Source organism: Lonchura striata, chromosome 2 (assembly GCF_050655825.1).
Source record: "Lonchura striata isolate lonStrDom1 chromosome 2, ASM5065582v1, whole genome shotgun sequence".
In the NCBI taxonomy this organism is placed as follows: domain Eukaryota; kingdom Metazoa; phylum Chordata; class Aves; order Passeriformes; family Estrildidae; genus Lonchura; species Lonchura striata.
Window position 1 is genome coordinate 83,005,370 of NC_140704.1, and position 21,664 is coordinate 83,027,033.

Genomic DNA, 21,664 nt, shown 5'->3' on the forward strand with positions numbered 1-21,664 from the left:
ACTTTTTTTCAGTTTCTTTTACCTAGTTTTACTCTTTGCAGTTCCACCTACATTCCTTTTTTTCTCATATTAGGCAAATAGTCAAGTTTTTGTTTAATTAGGGTTTTATTATTCTTCCTTCAAAAACAGTACAGAATATTTAAACATAGTTGCTTCAATTTAGAATTAGGATGTGGAGTTGCGTTATTTGGATGTTTTATTATCCCTGTATTATGTATTCCTTTGTACCCCCGTGTGCAACTTGGTTTATCCCCAGTTTTCCCGCCTTGTCCCCCCTTCCCGCCTTTCCAGTATCTATCCATCACCCTGGAAGGGGCACTTTACCCCCCCCCCCCCCCCCCCGGTGCCTTGTCTGTCACTTGGTGCCCCTTCCCATCCATCCAGAAGCTTCTACTCAGGGCACCGGGTGATTGGGCGAGGACCTGGGGCTCCCCCCATATCCTTCCCCCATTGGACCCCATCATATCCCCCCATCCCGGAGCCACCCCATATCCCTATCCCCATTGGTCGTTGGATACCCCTCCCTTACAGTTTATAAGCCAGTGCAAGCACCTTGTGCTTGTTCCTGTTGGCTGGCACCGTTCTAGGATATTTGGCCCCGTTGGGCTACAATAAACTTGGACTTAGCCCCCAGCAGGATCCGCTCTTCATTTACCACCGCGAGGCTTGCTAGCGCTGCCCGGAACCCACAAAGGCACTCTCCAAACCCCAGCTGGGAGCGGCGGAGGGTGCCTCCATCGCCCACTCTCGCCCCACAAGAGCTAGCCGGGGCTGAGACAAAGGGAACCGGGGCGGGAGCGTGGCAGCTGGCGCCCAACGAGCGGCCCCGTTTTTGCGGCGTTGGACCCTCGTTTGAGGATTGTAGGGTCGTGCGGACCCGAAGAATCGTCCTCCTGGCCGTCAGCTACCCCGGCGAGAGCAGACCCACGTTCTAGTGGGTGGCACTCTCAGGGACAGGATCGGCAGCTCTGGAACGCACCTCCGGAGTCGATCCTCTCGCGGAGGAATCCTACGATTGGTTTTTCTTTTCCACCCTTCCCTCTCCGACCCCTGTGGTTTGTGAGTATAGGGGCCCCTGGGGCTTTCCCGGTCCTTTTTTTGGTTGGTTCCTTTCCCCTAGGTTTTAGGGAAAGGATCCCTTTTTGGTGGGTTTCTTTTTCCCCGGGGTTCGGGGAAAAAATTCCTGGTTTTGGTGCTTCCCTTTCCGGGCGGGAAGCTTAAGGACCGCGACAAAGCCGGAAGTGTGGTCTTTTGTTTTTCGTTCGTGTTTTCCCAATCGTAGGCACTGCGGCACGATTTAACATCTAACAGCCATGGGTGCAAGGCTGTCCGTGCCGCAGAAGAGCATTTATTCCCAAGTTGTGGGTATCCTTTTAGTGGGGGGAATTAAGGTTAAAAAATCTGAAGTAAAACGGTTCGTTCAGTGGTTGTCGCAAACTTTCCCTGACATTTCGGCAGCTAAATTATACCAAGCCCCCTTTTGGGAACAGGTAGCGGGGGAGATCCTGCGACAGTCGGATCTCTCTCTCTCCATATTCACCCATTTGGCTCTCCAAATTCGCGATATAATTAAATATCGCTACGAAAGTCTGCCACAGCCAGCCGCAAACAAACCGATCCCCAGTTCGGCGGGTAGTTCTAATAGCGCTACTCCGCTTCCCTGTCCCTCAGCCCGGTCTCTGCAGTACGATGCGGCGCTCGCCGCTGCGGCGGGGCGCGGGACGGCTGCTGTCGCTGCTCCCGAGGCTGCGGCTGCGGCGGGCGCTGCGGGAAAACTGCGGCAAAACCCTCCCTCTCTCCCGAAGTCGGGTATTATCAGACAGGCATATCCCGGCATTGCCCGCAGGCAGATTCTGGCCCCTCTGAGAATACCCTAGACACCCCGCAGGGCGGTGCAGGCACTGTCTCTGCTTCTACCCGTTCCCCTTCTTCCCCGCGCTGTACAGCCCCGTCCCGTAGAGACTCCGTTTGTTTTCAGTTATCCCAGACCCCCGAAGATCCCTCATCCCCCATCCACCATCCCCAAACCCCACAAAATGGCTCCCCTTCTCCCCCCTTCCCCAGGGCACAAGATGGAGGTGACCGCGTGGCTTTTCCCGCCACTCGTGCTCCTTCTTCCCATGATCACTGTCCTCCCCCCTCCCATAATCCCTTCCAGCAGACCAACCCCTTCTGCTCCCCGGATTTCTCCGCCCACCTCCCTCCTCCACCCACCGTCAACTCCCCCTTGCTTGAATTATTCAACATCCCACCCCTCAGCTCCACCCCCGGGGAGGGGAGTCCCCACCATACCACTCCCCCTACTCCAGACCACGCCTCGTCCCCTGGTTCCCACGACCCCACTTCCAGTTCCCACGCTTTCGGTTCCGGGGGGGGGGGAGCGTGGGAACCCCGATCCACCCCAATCCCTACCTGCCTTCTCGGCCTCACCTGTCACCTGTACCCCGCGGCGGGGGGGTAAGCCCCTTGCACAGTGGTCCCCCATCCCCCAGCAAACCATCAAAGAGCTCTGCAAGGCCAAGAAGGAGTTCGGGATGGAAAGTGAATACTTCCAAGGCTTATTAAAAGCAACCCTCTCCTCCAAAGAATATGTCCCAGCAGACATGCAAACTCTCTTCTCCTGTTTAATTACCCACGGAGAATTCCTCATCTGGGAGTCCGAGTGGAAGCGGGAGATCAGAGAGGTGTTACCTGACCTCTGGGCCAATGCAGATAGCTCTAGGGATGAGGATGGGGCTGTAATATCACTAGACCACTTGTGCGGGGAGGGGGATTGGAAAATGGGGACCAAGCAGGCGGAAAAAATCCCCAGAGAGGCGCTGCAAGTCAGCACTAGGGCGCCAGAAAAGGCGTTTTTTAAGTTAAGACCCAGCAGTACGGTTATTAACTTCTTGTCCCTAAAGCAGGAACCCCTAGAACCTTTTGTCGCGTTCGTGGATCGCTTGCATTACACGATGGAGGCTCAGGTCCCAGACGAGAGGCTGCGAGAGGGGATGCTTGCCACAGTTGCGAGGCAGAACGCTAACGACGCGTGCCGGCAAGCCATCCTCAGTCTGCCCCTGGACCCTGAGCCTACCCTTCAAAGCATGCTGCAAGTCTGTGCGAGGAAGGTGACAGTTCCTGCTAAAGACATTCCAGAGACTCCTAAACCACCAACAAAGAGAGTAGCCTTCGTTAAAGCCGTGACACCGCCAGCCACCCCTTCTCCAGATCGCCGCCCTACAGGAGCACCCCCGAGGGGACAACAGCACCATCAGGCCTGCAATCTATGTAGGCAGAAGGGACATTGGGCTTCCCAATGCCCGCTGAGGGACGAGTTTTTTAGGTTTAAACAGCAGCGACAAGAAAAGAGTGCCCCCAACTCGGGGGGAAAACAAAAAAACTGAGTCATCAGCGCAGTCCCTCCCTGCGCGAGGACATAAATATGGTGGGTTCTATAACATCAGAGGAGGGGAGGGACGACTACCTGCAATGCCCACCTGAGGACATTTCACTGGACTTGACACACCGGATTATGGCTGACAAACCAGCCTATATGAGGGAAGATGTGGATTTCATTCCCACTGCCTGGCTGGGTCGAGGCCCGAACCAGCCCAAGCCGATACTTAACATCGTATCTGGTTTCTCCCCATATAGGTTGGCCCTGACTGAGGCTCTGCATCTAAGGGACAGCGACTGGCACTCCATCGCTGTCGACACAGAGGACCCGGGAACCTGGAGGAACCTCCACAGTAAGTACATCGTTCTTGGGGACACAAAATTCACGCCTCTCGAAGTCACTATTACACCATCCCTGACATCCAGGAACATCGAGCAATTAGTGGTGTGGCTGCACTGCTCCCATCCTCCGGTCTTCCTTCCCAAGGGCCAAATCATCGCCCAGGCCATCCCAGCATCTGGGCCTCCGGCACACCCTGAGGATCTATGGAAGAAGTCAGCGAAGAAGAGCTACCAGGTGTGCCAGGCCCAGGTCATAGGGAAGGAAAGACCAAAGCTCTCCTGCTATATGCGGAAGGATGGGGAGTACAAACACCTAAGCGGTCTCCTGGATACAGGGGCAGACGTGACAGTCATTCCCGCACGGGATTGGCCGTCACACTGGGAATTGCAAAACGTGACTGGGAAAATTCAAGGTGTAGGGGGTTCTCAATTGGCAAAGCAATCAAAAAACATTGTAAAATTTGAGGGGCCGAACGGACAATCGGCCTATTTACGCCCGTTCGTATTAGATTACACAGAACCCTTATGGGGGAGAGACCTGATGGCCCAGTGGGGGGTCACAATTAACATCCCGACCCCCCAGGTTTTTCGGGCAACAGTCACTGAGGAGCATCCCACCCGGAAACTTAATTGGCTCACAGATACACCAGTGTGGGTAGAGCAGTGGCCGCTCAATAAACAGAAATTAAAAGCGCTTCAGGAGCTCGTGAAGGAGCAACTCGCCAAAGGGAATATCCAGGAAACAACATCCCCCTGGAATTCCCCTGTCTTTGTCCTGAAAAAACCTGGCAAAGACGAGTGGTGCCTCCTTCATGACCTTCGCGCCATCAACAATGTAATAGAAGACATGGGTCCTCTCCAGCCAGGGATGCCGTCCCCCACGATGTTACCAGAAAATTGGGAATTGGCTGTCATTGACATCAAAAATTGTTTTTTCCAAATTCCCCTACACCCTGATGATGCGCCACGGTTCGCCTTCTCGGTTCCTTCCATCAACCGAGAAGCCCCAATGGAGAGATACCACTGGAAAGTTCTTCCCCAAGGCATGAAAGTCAGCCCAAGCATTTGCCAGTGGTACGTCTCTTCATTGCTGTCCCCTGTGCGTGCAGCCACCGAGGGTGTGATCATCCAGCACTATATGGATGATATTCTTATTTGTGCCCCCAACAACGATTTACTTACACACGCGCTTGAACTGACAACCAGTGCGTTGGTTGCTGTAGGGTTCGAGCTGCGAGAGGATAAGATTCAAAGAATGCCACCTTGGAAGTACCTGGGTTTGGAGATAAACAAGCGGACCATTGTTCCGCAGAAATTGGCCATAAAAAATTCAATTCGGACTCTAGCCGACGTGCAGCAGCTGTGTGGGTCTTTAAACTGGGTGAGACCCTGGTTAGGTATTAACAACGAAGACCTAGCCCCTCTTTTCAATTTATTGAAAGGGGGGGAAGAGCCTAGTTCTCCCAGGGAACTCACTCCAGAGGCCAAAGCTGCTTTGCAGAAGATTCAGGAGGCAATGTCTGCCAGGCAGGCCCACAGGTACGATCCGGGCCTGCCCTTCAGATTCATCATATTGGGCAGACTGCCACACCTTCACGGTGTCATCTTCCAATGGGCAGACACCCTAGGAAAGGGCAAGGATCAGGACAAAAGGGACCCACTCTCCATCATAGAGTGGGTATTCCTGAGTCATTCACGATCCAAAAGGTTGACACGGCCACAAGAGCTGGTAGCAGAGCTAATCCGCAAAGCGAGAACACGGATTCGGGAGCTGGCGGGGTGTGACTTTGATCACATCCACATTCCTTTGAAATTGGAATCGGGCCAATTCACAAAGGCAATGTTGGAACACCTGCTGCAAGAGAATGAATCATTGCAGTTTGCACTGGACAGCTACACCGGAAAAATTTCTGTTTTGAGACCGGCCCACAAAATTTTCAATTCCAAAATCCAATTCACTCTGTCAACAAAACAGATTCAGAGCAAAAAACCCTTAAAGGCTCTAACAGTTTTTACGGACGTGTCCGGAGGGTCCCACAAGTCAGTAGTGACTTGGAAAGATCCTCAAACTCAGCAGTGGGAGGCAGATGTTGTTGAGGTGGAAGGATCCCCTCAAGTAGCTGAGTTGGCCGCAGTCGTTAGAGCTTTTGAGCGGTTCTCTGAACCTTTTAATTTGGTAACCGATTCGGCCTATGTAGCAGGTGTAGTGTCTAGAGCACAGGATGCAATCCTGCAAGGTGTCTCCAACGATGCCCTTAGCAGGTTGCTCTCAAAGCTGATAAGGCTAGTCTCCCACCGAGAGCAACCGTTTTATGTGATGCATATCAGGTCACACACCGACCTGCCGGGGTTCTTGGCCGAGGGCAACCAGCGTGCCGATTCCCTTGCTGCCGCCCCCGCACAGCTGGCGCCGCTCCCAGACAAGTTCCAGCAAGCAAAGATCAGCCACCAGCTTTACCACCAAAATGCGCCTGGTCTGGTCCGGCAGTTCCATCTAACCCGGGACCAGGCCAAGGCCATTGTGGCCACATGCCCGTCCTGTAAGTCGCTCCCTCTACCATCGGTGAGCGCAGGGGCTAATCCTAGGGGTCTGAGGTCCTGCAAGGTGTGGCAGATGGACGTTACTCACATCCCCTCCTTCGGGAGGATGAAGTACGTCCATGTCTCCGTGGACACCTTCTCTGGAGCAGTTTTTGCCTCTGCCCACACAGGGGAGAAGGCCAAGGAAGTAGAGAAACACCTGATACAAGCCTTCTCCATGCTGGGCGTCCCAAAACAGATAAAAACAGACAATGCCCCCGGGTACACGTCCAAGGAATTCGCAGGCTTCCTGCAGCAATGGGGAATAGAACATAAAACTGGCATCGCCTATTCCCCGACAGGTCAAGCCGTGGTAGAGAGGACTCATCAAAGCATCAAAAGGATGCTTAAACAACAACAGTCGTCAGCTAAAAATTAGTCCCCCCAGGTTCAGTTGGCGCGGGCCCTTTTTACCATCAATTTCTTAAACTGTTCCTTCGAGTGCCTCAACCCCCCATCGCGAGGCACTTTAATTCCTACGAGCAGAGCAAGGTCAGGGAAAAGCCACCAGTTCTCATTAAAGACCCTGAGACCTGGCGGCAGGAAGGACCCTATGACTTGGTCACCTGGGGACGGGGGTACGCTTGCGTATCCACACCCTCAGGCCTGAGATGGGTCCCTTCCAAATTCGTCAGACCATATGTCCCTAAGACCCAGAAGAGAAAACCGGACAGTCCTCAAGTTGGGTACGCCGCCCTCCGACGGCGGAACAGGTCCCCCTCACCTGATCCCCCCTCTTCCCTCTCTGGCTCCTGGGATTCTCTGTTCCCCTTTGAGTTAGACCTCCCCTACCTCGACTATTAATTTCAGTTGCTTTCTAAAAAAACAGGACTTTTGCTGCTGCTGGGACTCATTGTGTTTATTACAGGCTTTAGCGTAGTGATGAACTGGAACCCTTGAACAAGGAAGGGTTCCAAGAAGAAGAACTTCCTGAAAAAAACAACATCTAGTTTCAAGATGAGCCCAGAAACTGTGCAGCCCCCGTTTAAAGACTTACTTTATCCTCTTCACCTTTCTTTCTTTTTAAACAAAAAAAGGAGGAGATGTGGAGTTGCGTTATTTGGATGTTTTATTATCCCTGTATTATGTATTGGTTTATTCCTTTGTACCCCCGTGTGCAACTTGGTTTATCCCCAGTTTTCCTGCCTTGTCCTCCCTTCCCGCCTTCCCAGTATCTATCCATCACCCTGAAAGAGGCATTTTACCCCCCCCGGGTGCCTTGTCTATCACTCGGTGCCCCTTCCCATCCATCCAGAAGCTTCTACTCAGGGCACCGGGTGATTGGGCGAGGACCTGGGGCTCCCCCCATATCCTTCCCCCATTGGACCCCACCATATCCCCCCATCCCGGAGCCACCCCCTATCCCTATCCCCATTGGTCGTTGGATACCCCTCCCTTACAGTTTATAAGCCAGTGCAAGCACCTTGTGCTTGTTCCTGTTGGCTGGCATCGTTCTAGGATATTTGGCCCCGTTGGGCTACAATAAACTTGGACTTAGCCCCCAGCAGGATCCGCTCTTCATTTACCACCGCGAGGCTTGCTAGCGCTGCCCGGAACCCACAAAGGCACTCTCCAAACCCCAGCTGGGAGCGGCGGAGGGTGCCTCCATCGCCCGCCCTCGCCCCACAAGAGCTAGCCGGGGCTGAGACAAAGGGAACAGGGGCGGGAGCGCGGCATTAGGAAATGTTCAACAGTAAAAGTTCATGGCATATTATCCTCCCACACTTACCTTATTTCCAAGATATATGAGAAAAGATCTTTCAGACAAGGATATATAAGGAGTTGATCTAATATTTCATGCTCTGATTTCTGCGAAATTTGTGGGTTTGAAATTTAAGCAATTACAGTTCTGAGTTAAAGTACAAATGAAGTATAATAATAAGTTACTCTAATAGTCTGGGCATTAACTTGATATCAAATTCAAGAGGCTACCCCAGTCTTACCTTTAGGGCTCTGTTCATATCAAAACTGGAATAACCAATAACAGACAGCAGGACATGAGATAAATTACATTAGTTCTAAGCCTTGTTTTTTCTGTTCAAAGCATTTGCCAGCTGTCTAACTGAAAATGGACATCTATCAATAATCCTGACAGTTTCTCACAACCAAATCGCATATTTGCTTCAGAATCTTCACAGTCTTCTCCTCATGAACCATATTTTAAAAACAACTAGTATCATTTCAGTAACAAAAAAAAAAACAACCACAGTAGGTAGGTTTATTTTGTGTGTGGTGTTGGGGTTTTTTTGCCGTATACAAGCACACATTCTAAACAGAATTAAAAATATGTGAAAGCATTAACACGTCACGGTGTGAAGATACATTTTTTCTTCATTGCACGTAGCTATTTAATATGATCAGTGAAATCTGAACTCGGTGACTGAATGGCAGTGTTGCTATTTTGAATTGGATACATTTTCATTAGGAATGACATTCTCAGCATAGTCTGGCAAACATTCATGTTTCACTAAATGCTACGGGATTAACTAGACAGTGGCAGAAGTGATCTTTAGAAAACATTGATGGATGGAAACAGATTTATTGCTCATCTAATGTCATTTCAAAAGAAAGAAAAATAAATATTCTTTGATAGCTTTTTCTTTTCCAAAACCAAATTTGTTAAGTAGTCTGCCAAATTAATAACACCAACTGGCACCCAGTGATGTCAGCTTTTTCTACTGGAACACAACAAAGCATATTCAGAATATTGTGAATTTTATCCAGGTACAGAATAATCTCCCATTAAAACCAGGCACATCAGCTTCTTCATCAACTTCAAATGTTTTACATGGCAAAATCTTTCAAAAGACAAACCCAATGCTGGACAGAACATCCATAAAAAAACTGAATCTGAGGTACGAGGGCATTAAAAGAAATTTGAGAAAGTTAAAGCTACAGAAACAGCAAAAGTGAAAATACACTCAAAGCTAAAATCAGATTGAGCTGTAATTCTGCCTCAGATTACAAGAAGTTACTAAAGTCTTGTTTTTAAAGTGAAAAGAAAGCAACAGTAAGGGAGCATTTTCAGAAAGCAGAGTTCAAGCTAATGGCTTATTCCAGGCCACAGTAAAGAAGCGTCAATAGTTTTCCAAGATTGAATTCACAACATACAGTCTAATTGTAATTTTATCATTTAGACTACATGTGTGCCTGTTCTATAAGGAAAACTACCACACAAGTCTTTCCTGGACCAAGGTAAATGACTGCTTGGAACAGTGAACAGTTTCTGGGTACCACGCTAAGTTTTTATTGCTCAAATGGAAGCTCATACTCTACCTGACAAGGCTTACAAATGTTTATCTCACAGGGTGGAGCTGGAAAATGTGTCTGTATCTAATAAACAAAGAAATAAGCAATGTTTACATATGCCTACGTGGACATATAAATATTCATAATAAGCAAGCATCACAGCTCAAAAAAATAATTTGTTCCTACTACCCACATCCTTGAGTTTTCTTATTTTTTGTCTTTCAGAGATTCCCACACAGCATTATTTACCTACAATGAACAAGGTAAAAAACTTCCCACAAACAATGAATACTTCACAGTGTTGTAAAATTCCACTCTCTTTAATATACAGGATGGAAAGGGGAAAACTATACAAAGCGTTAGGGAAAACTGAAAGCAATATAGATTAGATTAGGCATTGGTAAACCCCAAAACATAGTTATGATAACTGTGATAAAAATTTACAATGGAGATTTATGATGTATCCAAATTACTGCAAACAGCATGCTGGATTACAGTCATCCAGTAAAGCCATCAAGCTTCTTTCCACCCACACATTCACATGTCCAAGGCAGCACAAATATGCCACAAGTAGGTGACATGCCTAGGAAAAGTCTCCATACTTCACTTTGTGGGAGGGTAACTCAAACTAGCTGATCTAAATTGACTACAGGATCTTGCAAACAAATATTTATCATGCATGTCTAAAGACACCCTGCCTTCTGGCAAATTTGTGTACACCCAAGAGGACAGAGTAAAGAAGTAAAACCCTCCTAGCGCAGTATAGATGACAGGTTGCTATGGGCACTTGTTTTCTCTATTAAAAAAAAATATATATATTTGAACTGTTAATACCATAATTTTACTTTGAGGTTCAAGAATTACAAACTCCCAAATCCATCATCACAGCTCAAGATGAAAACTACCCCTAAATGGGAAAAGAAGTATTACAATGGTCAGTTAGTGACCAGGCACACCACCACTCCACAAGTTTTACGTACAGGTGTGGCTGATTAAGACTAGAGGAACACATAAATGGTAAATCATCATATTACAAACATGTTCACAACATCTCCCCATACTTCCAGCCTAGTCTGATGTAACTGCCTAAACCAAAGATGGTCCAACAGTCAGAATTAACAGGAGCATAAGAATTATCATTGTCTACTCATGAACAGCCATTTTCATCAGCCGACCCCAGTATATACTACTCAAGAGAAATCTGGGAATGGTGGCAGAATTGAGAAGATGTCAACCTTGAGAAAGACACAGTAGCAGGAGCTATGGTACAATAGCCAGAAGAGAAATACAGAATGGCTCAGTAACTCCAAGACAATATTTCTCAAGCATGCTGCTAGTTTTGGCACTGTTGGTGGTATCAGTCTTAAAAAATACAGTCATTTGACAAACTGACATAAAAAGATACGATATGGGAACATAAGGCAGGATATTTTGTGCAATAAATTTAAACTACAGCATCTTAACAGGGATTCTAAAGTTATAGTAAAAAAATTTGCTGTTCCAATTTTATTTCGTTATTTCAATCAAGCACTAGAACGAATCTGAAGGAAGTTGCTCACCTCAGTTCATGCATTCTGAAAAATTGATAAACCTGACATATTTAAATATGCATTATCAGGTTGTATCTATTCTTCAAGATGTCTTAGGAGACAGTCTAACATTCAAGAAGAATGGGGTTTTGACTAACAAATGCTACGCATTCTTCATATCCTTTGAGATGACTTCATTTTTCAGAGAAGGAAACTACTTTAGACAGGTATCATAGGCAATAACAGGATGAACAGTTAAGTGTCAGAACCTCCCTGTGATAATACTATTTAAGTAGTATTGGTACAGTATTTTACCTGAAGAATTACTTTTGGGATCTTGGATTCCTTAAAATCAGATTTACAAGTAATTGAATAAACTGCAATCACTCCCACCAAGCATCAGACCTCACTTGGAAAAGCTAATGCCAGGTTTTTAAATTGGGATCATTTCTCTTTAACTGTACTGTAAGTGCATTTGCTCTGGTGGGTCTCACATTTCAGGCAGCAGATCAAATAAGACTGCAGTTTCATGTACCTTTCCAATTTGTTCTTGGTATTGTTTGTGCAACTTTTAAACATTTGGCTATAGCATTTCTGTACAAATTTACAAATTAGCCAGAATAACACGAGGTTTCAATTAGCAGGTTTAACCTTGCCAATGTCTCAGCTACTTTTGCCTTGCATTTGAACTCGAATTTAAATGCTGATTGTAATGGTATTGTAATTAGCAGAACAGTTCTGCAGGAATACTGCTTATTAGATAGCAAAAGCATATCAAGATGTGGTTTAGTACAAAAAACAGTGCTTAAGAGCAAGCTTTATACTACTTTGTACCTTCACACACTGCTTGAGGTGATTATATTTGTGTATGCATTCAGATATTCAGATGTTGGTTAAAGGAATTTAAATAGCGAGCTCTGTTTAGTCTGCCAAACTGTTTATAGTTTTGGATTTATTAGCTGTCACGCCTCTCAGCCCACTCTTACTCCTCCTCAATCTTTTTGGCTTGAAATTATTCTGTTTTGGCACATTCTGCAATGCAACATTTCACTTTTCTAGAAAACTCCCCAGCTAGTAAAGCAACACAAAACCCCAGGAAACTCACCTAGTCTCCAGTTCCACTACCAACTCAAAACGGCCACAGTTCACTCAAAGCCAACTGAATCTCTGCCCAGTTCCAAGCAAGCAGGGGCGAATTCAGACATTGATATCAACTTCTGATACACTGTGGTGTACAGAAAGCCTGCTTTGACAGAGGTTCAATAGTAGTACCAAGAGCCCAAATACCCAATAAGAGGCTGCAAAGGCATGAGGACAAAAATGAAAAAGAAAAGAACTGTCATCAAAGAACAGGAATTATGCATATATTCACATTTATCTGAAAAGAACACTTAAAAGTTTTCATTTCTGATACTGGGTTACTCAACTTCCAATGTTAAAGAGATAGTGAAAAGAAAAAATGGTAAAGAACTGAAGTGGGAAATAATTTAACAGGTATCAGATGAAAAAAGGGACCTAAAGAGCTCTTTCTCCCAAAGGGATCATCATGAAAATCTGGGTAAAAGATGCATCTCTCTTCAACAATAGTCTTTTGCCACAACACCTAGCTCAGTGTCTCAAAAAGGCTACACAAACGACTCAAAAGCTTCAATGGAAATCTGATAGACCAAACACAGCTACCAATTCATGTCAGCCTTAATACCCAGAAAGAATGTCTATTTGCAAAGTGGTTCTCTGAGATTTTTATCTCCCCTTAAAAAAATATCAGATTGCACTCATCTAAATCTCAGTTTGAGCTGATTCTCTATCAGGAACCATTTAAAATACAAAAAGTATTCCGTAGCAACAAATTTGCTCCACCGTCCCAAATTTTTTGATACTGTCCATCACAGTCCACAATGCAAGAACTTCTCCTCTTAAATTTATTTAATAGATGAATAATTACTCAGAGATCCAAAAGATACCACGTTTTAAAATAATGTGGTTACGAAGCCAAAAGAAATTAAACTAATTTCAGCCTCTCAGAAAGTATCCTATAACAAGCACTTTGTTCTCTGACTTGAAAGGTGAAATAAGAGGCACACAACCCAAATAAATTTGAGTTCAAGAAATTTCACTTAATATATTCACATGTAGAGCAGTGATAAATGTTTTCTGATATTGATGTCAATTTTTTCTGTAAAAAGAAAATTTTCTATATAAAAGCTTCATTGGCCAGGTCCCCCCAAAAAAAAGGATGGCCAATGACCCCAAACACACCCTGATCAGCCAAGCCATCACCTTGCACAGGGTACAGCAGAACTTTTACAAGAGTAATTAAAGCATTACATGTTTGCAAAGTGCTACATTTTCACACAGTTGCCCCTCTAAGATGGTTTAATGGAGGGAACAACTTTTAATGAATGCAATTGTTCCCACCAGACTATAGGCCCTGCTGCTCTGAGAGTTATTGAATGATTTAGGTTAGAAAAGACCCTTGAGATCATTAAGTCCAACTGTAAACCCAGCACTGTCAAGTCCAGCAGAAGCACTACAAAACCTAAATAAAACAGGAAGAAGGATACAGCTATGAAAGGGAGGGCTCTTCTTGTACATACCTAAACTGCAGAAGAAATATCTCTTGTGTTGAGATTCATACAAACAGCTATTGCCAAAACCAATTCATTTGATCTCCACATTAAACATACATTGCAGTGTACTCTAGAACTGTCAGAGTACTGCAAAAGGAGAAACAAAGTAAAATACTTGGTCTTTGAAGGTCCCTAGAAGTCAGCTAAAAGCAGATAAAATTTGAATTTCTTCAAAATAAAGCAGCTGGCTTCACCATGTTTTTGCAAAACTCACAATTCTAAGATTTAAAGGGATATATTCAGAGGTACTTCAGCACTGAGCCCTTCTGCTAAAATAGTGTTCTACTTCAGACCTAATTCTTCAATTTGATTTTACAGAAATTGAGAAATAAATTAGAACTTCTGCATTGAGCTCATACATGAGCCTCTCAATTTAAAGTTGCCTCTGGATTGCATCTTAATGGTGCTATACATTAAATGCAAACAGTATTGATTTTTTTATTTGAAAAACAGTCAAGTTAATACAAAGCATGCAGCTTGGACATCACATTCTGTGCTTTGCAGGTAAGGTAGAATAAAACTCCCTGATCAAGGTAAGCCCATACAAAAACCCTCATTCAGTTTAATCTTCTAAATCAAGTTTCAGACAATAATATTCCAGCCGAGACTGTCTAGCAAATTGCATTTAAATGACCCACAAAAATCCATTTAGTCTTTCACTTGCCAAAGAGCAACAGGGGGTAGTAAAAACTCATGTGTTCTCACATTTCCAGCTATAATTGATTGATAGGGTAAAGAATTGCTGGCAATGTCTGAGACTGGAAAGGAAGTAAAAAGCAGCGTATATTCAAAGCTAAACAAAACTCTATCCTCAGGAGATAGTGTGGAGGCATCAGTGTGCATGCACATTCACAGGCTACCAGGTTTCCTTCTTAGCCAAGCTGTAGCCAAACAGGTCTCTCCAGCCTGTGGTTTACACAGACATCTCGGTTTTGCCACCTTCCCTTCACTGAAGTACACAAAGTGAGAGTCACTGGACTACAGTTTCAGCACCTCTGCATTCCTCTCAAGAGCATCACTGGTATGTCAAAGCGTGACTTCAGGAAGCTGCACAGTCTGCCAGGTTCTGTCTGCTTTCCTCTATGCAACAAAAACAGTCGTGATTACCTCTCTGAAGCATCACTGAGTGAAACATATTTAACTAAGGATACCAGCACACATTGTCCTTGTCTGGGGAAGATGTGCCCTTCCCCCAGACACACTCAACAGCATGGCCAACATTTTGTCTCTTTGAAACATAAAATACTCCACAACTCCAGAGACGCTCTAAATCCACAATGTGAGGGAGGGTACCATTATTTTGGCCCTAACTGCACCATCTGTGCCCATCAAGAGAGTTAAATGACATTGGCTTAATAGAATAGCTAGAACTGGAACAACAAGACTAATTTCAAGCATCTTGTTATATATTACTGGTACCCATTCTGTAGAGAAACATCACATCTCTGAAACTTGACTGATAATGTGGTTGCATTCATCATGATGAAGAGTGTGGTTTGATTGCTTAAACTGATGGCAAGATAACACCTGCTGTCAGATACTTCCTGAGGTGGTGCTCTTCCAGGCAACAGCCCTGCCTGACATCTTTTTACAGTTCTCAGGAATATGTTGCTGCCTAAATAGTAATTTACATGACTGCTTCTCAGCTGTGGAGTACCAGAGATAAGACGGATCATTCCCACAAATTTCCTTTCTAGTTGTTTCAAGTCATTCATTCCATTGATTCAACTTCCACAAGTGTTGTGTCACACGTTTTACAGAAACAGAAGACAAGCTGTGCAGAACTGGAAAGAATTAGGTCTATTTAAAAGCTGGAAAGCAGAAGCTGTGAAAGGCCTTCAGCCCCAAACAAAAGCTATGCTTTTCACAGAGCTGGACACTCAGGAATGCAGCTGGCAATAGAAATTCAGAGGATGCAAAGAAGCTGTCTGCCACTTGCTCAATCATTCCCCATGGCAATGAAGGTGAAGAAGAGTTTACCTGCAATGTTTCCTACTTCCTCCCACACCAGACCTGGCTGCATACAGCTGGCCACACAATACATGGCTCCTTCACAGAAGAAGACACAGTGCTGTGAATTTACAATACAGGCAGAATTGGAGCATTCTGGCCCTGCAGTAAATAGCCTCTAGTGAAAATAAAGATACACGTACGACCCTCTGTGCTGGGCAGATACTATTGTACCATGGCAAACAAATATTACAGTGGACTAGGTAAATTTTACTAACAGTGTCAAAAAAATGTTACGCAACCACCCTAAAATACGTAAGTGCTACTGCTTGTACAGCATCTAACACAATCAGACTCCTGTTCTTAGCTGGGCCGTAGGCATTACTCTATAACTGAACAGTATAAAAACATTCAGCATACTGTAAGAATAGAACTCAAGTCATCTTGTGGAAGTAATGAGTCTTTATTACCAGCTGAATCCTCCTTCAGTGTAAGTCTACTGTTCATGGGGAAAAGAGGCAGCATTAGTTAAAATCCAAGCACTAAAGCTGATAAATGTGCCAGTAACACACCAGTTTCAACAGTGCCTGTTTTGCCTCAGCTACTTCCATATCTCTTGTTTCACTTGCCTTCACAGAATTCTTATGCTCCCTAGCTATGACATTCAAAATATCTGCCAGATTATGCAGCAATCCACATTAAGGTAGTTTCTATTAAACTGCCCCACTTTAGTAATTCTTCAGGAGAAAGAAATGGTAAGAAAGTAGTAATAGTACAGGTTGAGGAAGAAGCTGCTTCCGAATCTGTTGTCAAAATAAGTATTTGTCAATTCACACTATTCCAGGGCACAGAAAAATTAGATTAAAAACTGGAATTGCCTCCAAGTACAGAATACACAATTACACTACTCTGAACTCTGATTTTGCATGTGAACTCATAAAAACATAATTTCACTACAGTTACTGCTGGCCTGCATTTAAGCCTCCCTTGCTAATGAATTAATCAGCTGCAAACAAGTGGCAAAGATTTCAAGGTCAATATTCATATTCACTGGCTCAATAATAAGCTAAATTAAGAACATAAATCACAGAGATTAGTACAGGATTATTTTGCATTATCATATTTGAATAAAAAAAACTGTTTTACAGACTGAAGTAGAAAAGAAATTCAAATTAATTATTAAGTACTGACTTTGGTGTTTCCACTATTCTTTTATGGTTTCTTTTCTTTTTCATTCCTGTCTGTCATAAAGAGAATTTATTTCCTAAATTTTTTAGTGTCCTGGTAATCCACCTCTTTCAGGCATCTCAGAACTTTTGCATCTAAGGTTTAGAGAAACATGAAATCTACTATTCAGCTTATTAATAACCATTTATTTGTTTGTTGTTAAATTTATTGGCTGGACTAAAAAGCACAGATTCTAAACCGGTATTTCTTATGATTCATAGGTGCCAGAGATTCATTCTTGGTATGGGATTATGCATGCCCAACAACAGAGCTCTTTTGATTTATGTGGCCATTTACTACTTACATGAACTGCTTTTACTGATCAGATTCTACAGTCATACACAGACTTGCCATACTAGAACTATTCAAAAGTCTGACTTCCTTTAACCATAATAAAACTAGACTGAGAGCCAACAGAGCTTGTAACTTAATTTGTAGTGACAGAAGTGTAAGGAATCAGAACTATAACTTGATTACTACCAAGTAAAACCAAATAATTACAACAGAGTTACACAGAAACACTAGTTAAGGCATATCAATGCACAATTTTTACAAATCCTTATGGCTTACATCATTAAACTATATATAGTTATTTCCTCTCAGCCTTAAAAGACACAATTATAAAAACTAGGGCAAATAGACTTCCATTTAACAGAGCACACCTACTCACATGTAAGAAAGGAAGAATCAGCATTTCTCTGTTCATAGACCTGTTAATACAACATTGTACTGATACGAACAGATACAACATCTCCTTCCTCTGGACATCAATAATCTAGCCCTCAGTGATGACATACTCCAGTAACTGAGGTGAGGTGTATTGACCTTATTAAATCTGTCAGGTCAGCATGTCCACAGCTACAATTTTGAAAAACTTGTCTCAAACAACTCACATTTACATAGTGTTCTCATTATGAAAGCAATTTTGACTGACATTAGACCTAAATTGCATGCCAAAAAGCTTCCATCAAGCATATCCTTCAAATACGATTGCAAAATAATATCATATAAAACCTTAAGTGTAAAAGCCTTTGCTGAAAAAGCAGCATACAAAATTACTCCTCACTCTCTATATTTGGGTTCTGCAGAAGTACCTTAAATTATTTGTCACAAATTCAAATCAGAAACTACCACAGATAGAAGTGAAAACTGTTCAAAGGAAGAACTGCTTTTGGATTTCTAGCAGAGCAATGCTACTTTACACAGAAGGAATGAGGAGGAGAGTTTCTTCTTCTGCAAACAGGATTCTGCTGGGGGGCCTGACCTGAGTAATGAGTACCAGCTGCCCTACCTTCACTGGTAGCTGCATTCCTCTGGGCTTTGGTGGGTGTGTGATCCGTACTTGAACTCACGTCGGATGAGATGCTTGAGCTGCCCTTGCCTGCAAAAGGAGAAAGAGGTGGAAAGGGAAGGAGAGAGGGGGGAGGAGAGAGAACAAACATGAGTATCAACTCTGAAATAGAAAGACCTTCAATATCTGAACCTGGAACAATTCCAGAAAGCTTTACTCTAGGTTTAAAGCAGCTGATGTTCATTTTGTACACACCAGAATAGGTATTTCCCGCACTGTAACTTCTAGCACATGCATCTTCACATGTATTAAGGCTGCAAATAGTCTCCTATGCCACAGGGCCTCTCACTACATATTTACTAAGCTCTGTTGAAAATTAAATGTTTTTGATTAACAACACTAGGGGAACTTAAAAGTTCACTTTACTCATTCAAATACCTCTAACACAGATCAAGAAAAATTGTTACATTCAAAATATGATAAATAAGTTTAGATTTCTGGTTTCTGTGTTCACATCATGTATTCAAGTCATTTGGTCACATGAAAATGAATGCAAGGTATCTGTTTTCTCCTTCACCATACTCACTGCATGATGTAATACACCATTTCAAAATTAACTTCTCACTAATGGTGGAGGAGTTTTAACTGTAAATCATAACCTATGGATGTTTCTTCTCTTTTTTTCTCTCTTAAAAGCTTTTCCTGAATTTCCTACATCACTGTCTTCAGACATATTTTCAGGATGTCAAATTCTAGATACAAGTTACAAACAAAATAAATCCAAATGCATATTAAAAATTAATCTATATAGATACTACAGAAGAACAGAGTTGGCTAAACCAAAGGTGTCTTTGTTTTCCTATGAGGATCTAAGAAGGAGTCACTTCTATTTCCCTTCACTCATTCTACTCAATCTCAGTAATTACTACAAGGGAATACTGCTCTACTCTGCAGCAGGAACCAGACCAACCACACAGTGGGCAGTAAGTGGGATAATCCTAGAGAGGAAATGCAGTGAATACTGTTATATTTTAAGAAGTTACCTATCCCCACAAACACTGCATCACTGAAGCCTTTAGAAACTTTTTTTTTTTTTTTACCAAAATGAATCTGTATTCAGAAAGCTACCTGACACCAAGTTTCTGTCACTAGAATAAACCCATAATCACAGGAATGTTAGCAAGAAATTTTCTATTATTTCAATCAAGCATTCCTTGGGGTTCAGTATGCCTGGTTTTCATAACATTTAGATGTAAGGGAGAGATCTGGTTTTTAAAGGTGCCACAACAGAACAAGGATTTAAGTTTTAATGGGAAACAACTGGAAAATGTGCAAATCTAAGTTGTTTCACAATCAAGGTACCGCCACTTAATCCATCAGCCAGCCCTAGAGAATCATCCTCCACAGAAAGCTGCTTAAATTAACATGCTTAGATTTGAGAAATGACTATGAATCAAACTGGAGTGAAAGGATATTAAAATGACCAAAAGAAAATAAAAAAATAAATGGCTACAGCTAGTAGTTGGGCAGGGTGAAGAGAAAGAAAGAAGTGTAATTCCAGTGATTCACTAACTGCTTTTTACATTCCTTTAAGAAGTTAGGCAAAACCAAGAAGCAGCACTTCCAGAATATCTTCAATTGCTCTCAAGCTGTGACATGAGTTGGAGTAACAGACTGTGGTCTTTATAGAAATTACTGCCCCAAAATAACTCTATGGCTAAGGCAATGAGGTTTGTGGGAGAAGAAAAGCGGAAGATAAAAGGGAAGGGTAGATGTTAGATGCTCTTTCCCAGGAAGAGGCCAAGAAACACCTGCAGCAGCTGATAAACAAATCAATACTAATAGGAAAGGTATTTAGGTGGTATTACCACTACCAGCAACTCCTTATGTATCAAAAACTGCAACTGCAAAGGCAAAAAAAAAAAAAAATCTAAGGGGTATCAGCATTCCTTAACAGATTAATAGAAAGAAAACAAAATTAAACAGACTAACTGGAAAATTTATTTTCTCAAAGCAAATAAACAGGATTTCCTCTAAAAAATAACTTTTTTGGGGGAGGGAAAAGGAAGTCAATGATACCAAATAACACCAGAGTTGCAAGATGGTCATATCTGGCATGGGTTATTTTCACAAAGTGAAGTTTCCCAGGTTCCATACCTCCCCATTAACAGTAGCAGTTCTATTTACCCCAAATACAAGCCCACTTCAAAGAGCATAACCCATATATTTTACCTACCATAAGCTACTAATTGTCAGTACACCTAGTAACAACACATTTACAACTGCACACTGCAATTGCACATTCACATTTACAATTGCACATTGTGAAATGCCTGATGTAAGTGTAGATATTTGTGATTTAAATCTACTTGAACTTTAAAACATTTTAATGCCTTTCAAGAATTTAAAACTAGAAACTAAGGAAAAAAGCCCTATAATTGCTGCTTTGGTTGAGCACAGTTCTGCCTGTAATTACATTTTTAGATGGAGTCTTCTCTGTCTGTATATAGCCCCAAAACTAGCCTTCTTCCTTAATGCCAACTCTGAGACACTCCATTCAGATAACGGGAAAGCAGGAGGTACTTTCTAGTAATTTTCAATGTGTTTCAAATAGACTAGCTGACACTATATATATTTTCTTTTGGATTTTTTTTTTTCAGTGCAAAACAAAGCTTCAAGTAGGCTAGATTTGCAGACTCATGTACACATGGCAGAGCTAAAACATAACAGTATTTAAGTATTCTCTAAAGAGGAAAGTCTAGGAGAGCAGCACCTGTTCAGCCTGGAGATCACATTTCGCCTCTTCTCCCAAGTAAGAAGTGACAGGCTAGAGGAAATGGCATCAAGTTGTGCCAGGGGAGGTATGGGTTTGATACTAGGAAAAAATTTCTGCACTGAAAGGGTGTTCAGGCATTGGAACAGGCTGCTCAGAGAAGTGCTGGAATCACCATCCCTGGTGTTATTTAAAGGGCATGCAGATGTGGCGTTTAGGGACATGGTTTAGCGATGGACTTGGCAGCGCTGGGTTCACAGTTCGACTCGATTGTAAGGGTCTTTTCCAACCTAAAAGATTACATGGAATATTAGAATCACAGAAATTCAAAGACTGCTGATTTCCCTAATGCCATAGGGAAAAGTTAAAGCACAGCAAAACACTGGTTTCCAGAGATAAGTTCTTCTCCAATTCAAAAAGTGGACGGAGAAAGTCATTGCACTTAAATATACCCTGACAAGGGTTCTAATGTAATGACAACCAGAAGGATCAAACAGAGGGCAATATTGCAAAGACTACAGCAATAATGACTGTATTTGATCTTCTGCTTAAACAAATTAAATGTCTGCCAAAAACTTCTCTAGCATGACTTGCAATCATCTAGAGTTTCCTTCATAAAGTCAACTCTTCTTTATTTCTAAAACAGAAGCTGCAATCCACAAGAAAGGAAGCTGCACTATGGTAGTACATAGATATGATAGAAGAAATCTATTTT

At 43.2% G+C, this 21,664-nt stretch overlaps 1 protein-coding gene across 7 annotated transcripts in view; it reads right to left on the minus strand.

The window, feature by feature from the left end:
- Positions 1-21,664, minus strand: part of FBXL7 (F-box and leucine rich repeat protein 7) — a 301,568-nt gene that overhangs the window by 137,775 nt on the left and 142,129 nt on the right. For 6 of the 7 annotated variants that reach the window (XM_085571680.1, XM_085571679.1, XM_085571678.1 and 3 more), the window contains one exon: positions 18,177-18,266. The exons of the other annotated variant lie outside the window; for it this stretch is intronic. In XM_085571680.1, the coding sequence (XP_085427806.1) occupies positions 18,177-18,266 (90 nt within the window). The remainder of the gene's footprint in view (positions 1-18,176; positions 18,267-21,664) is intronic. 7 annotated transcript variants of the gene reach the window in all.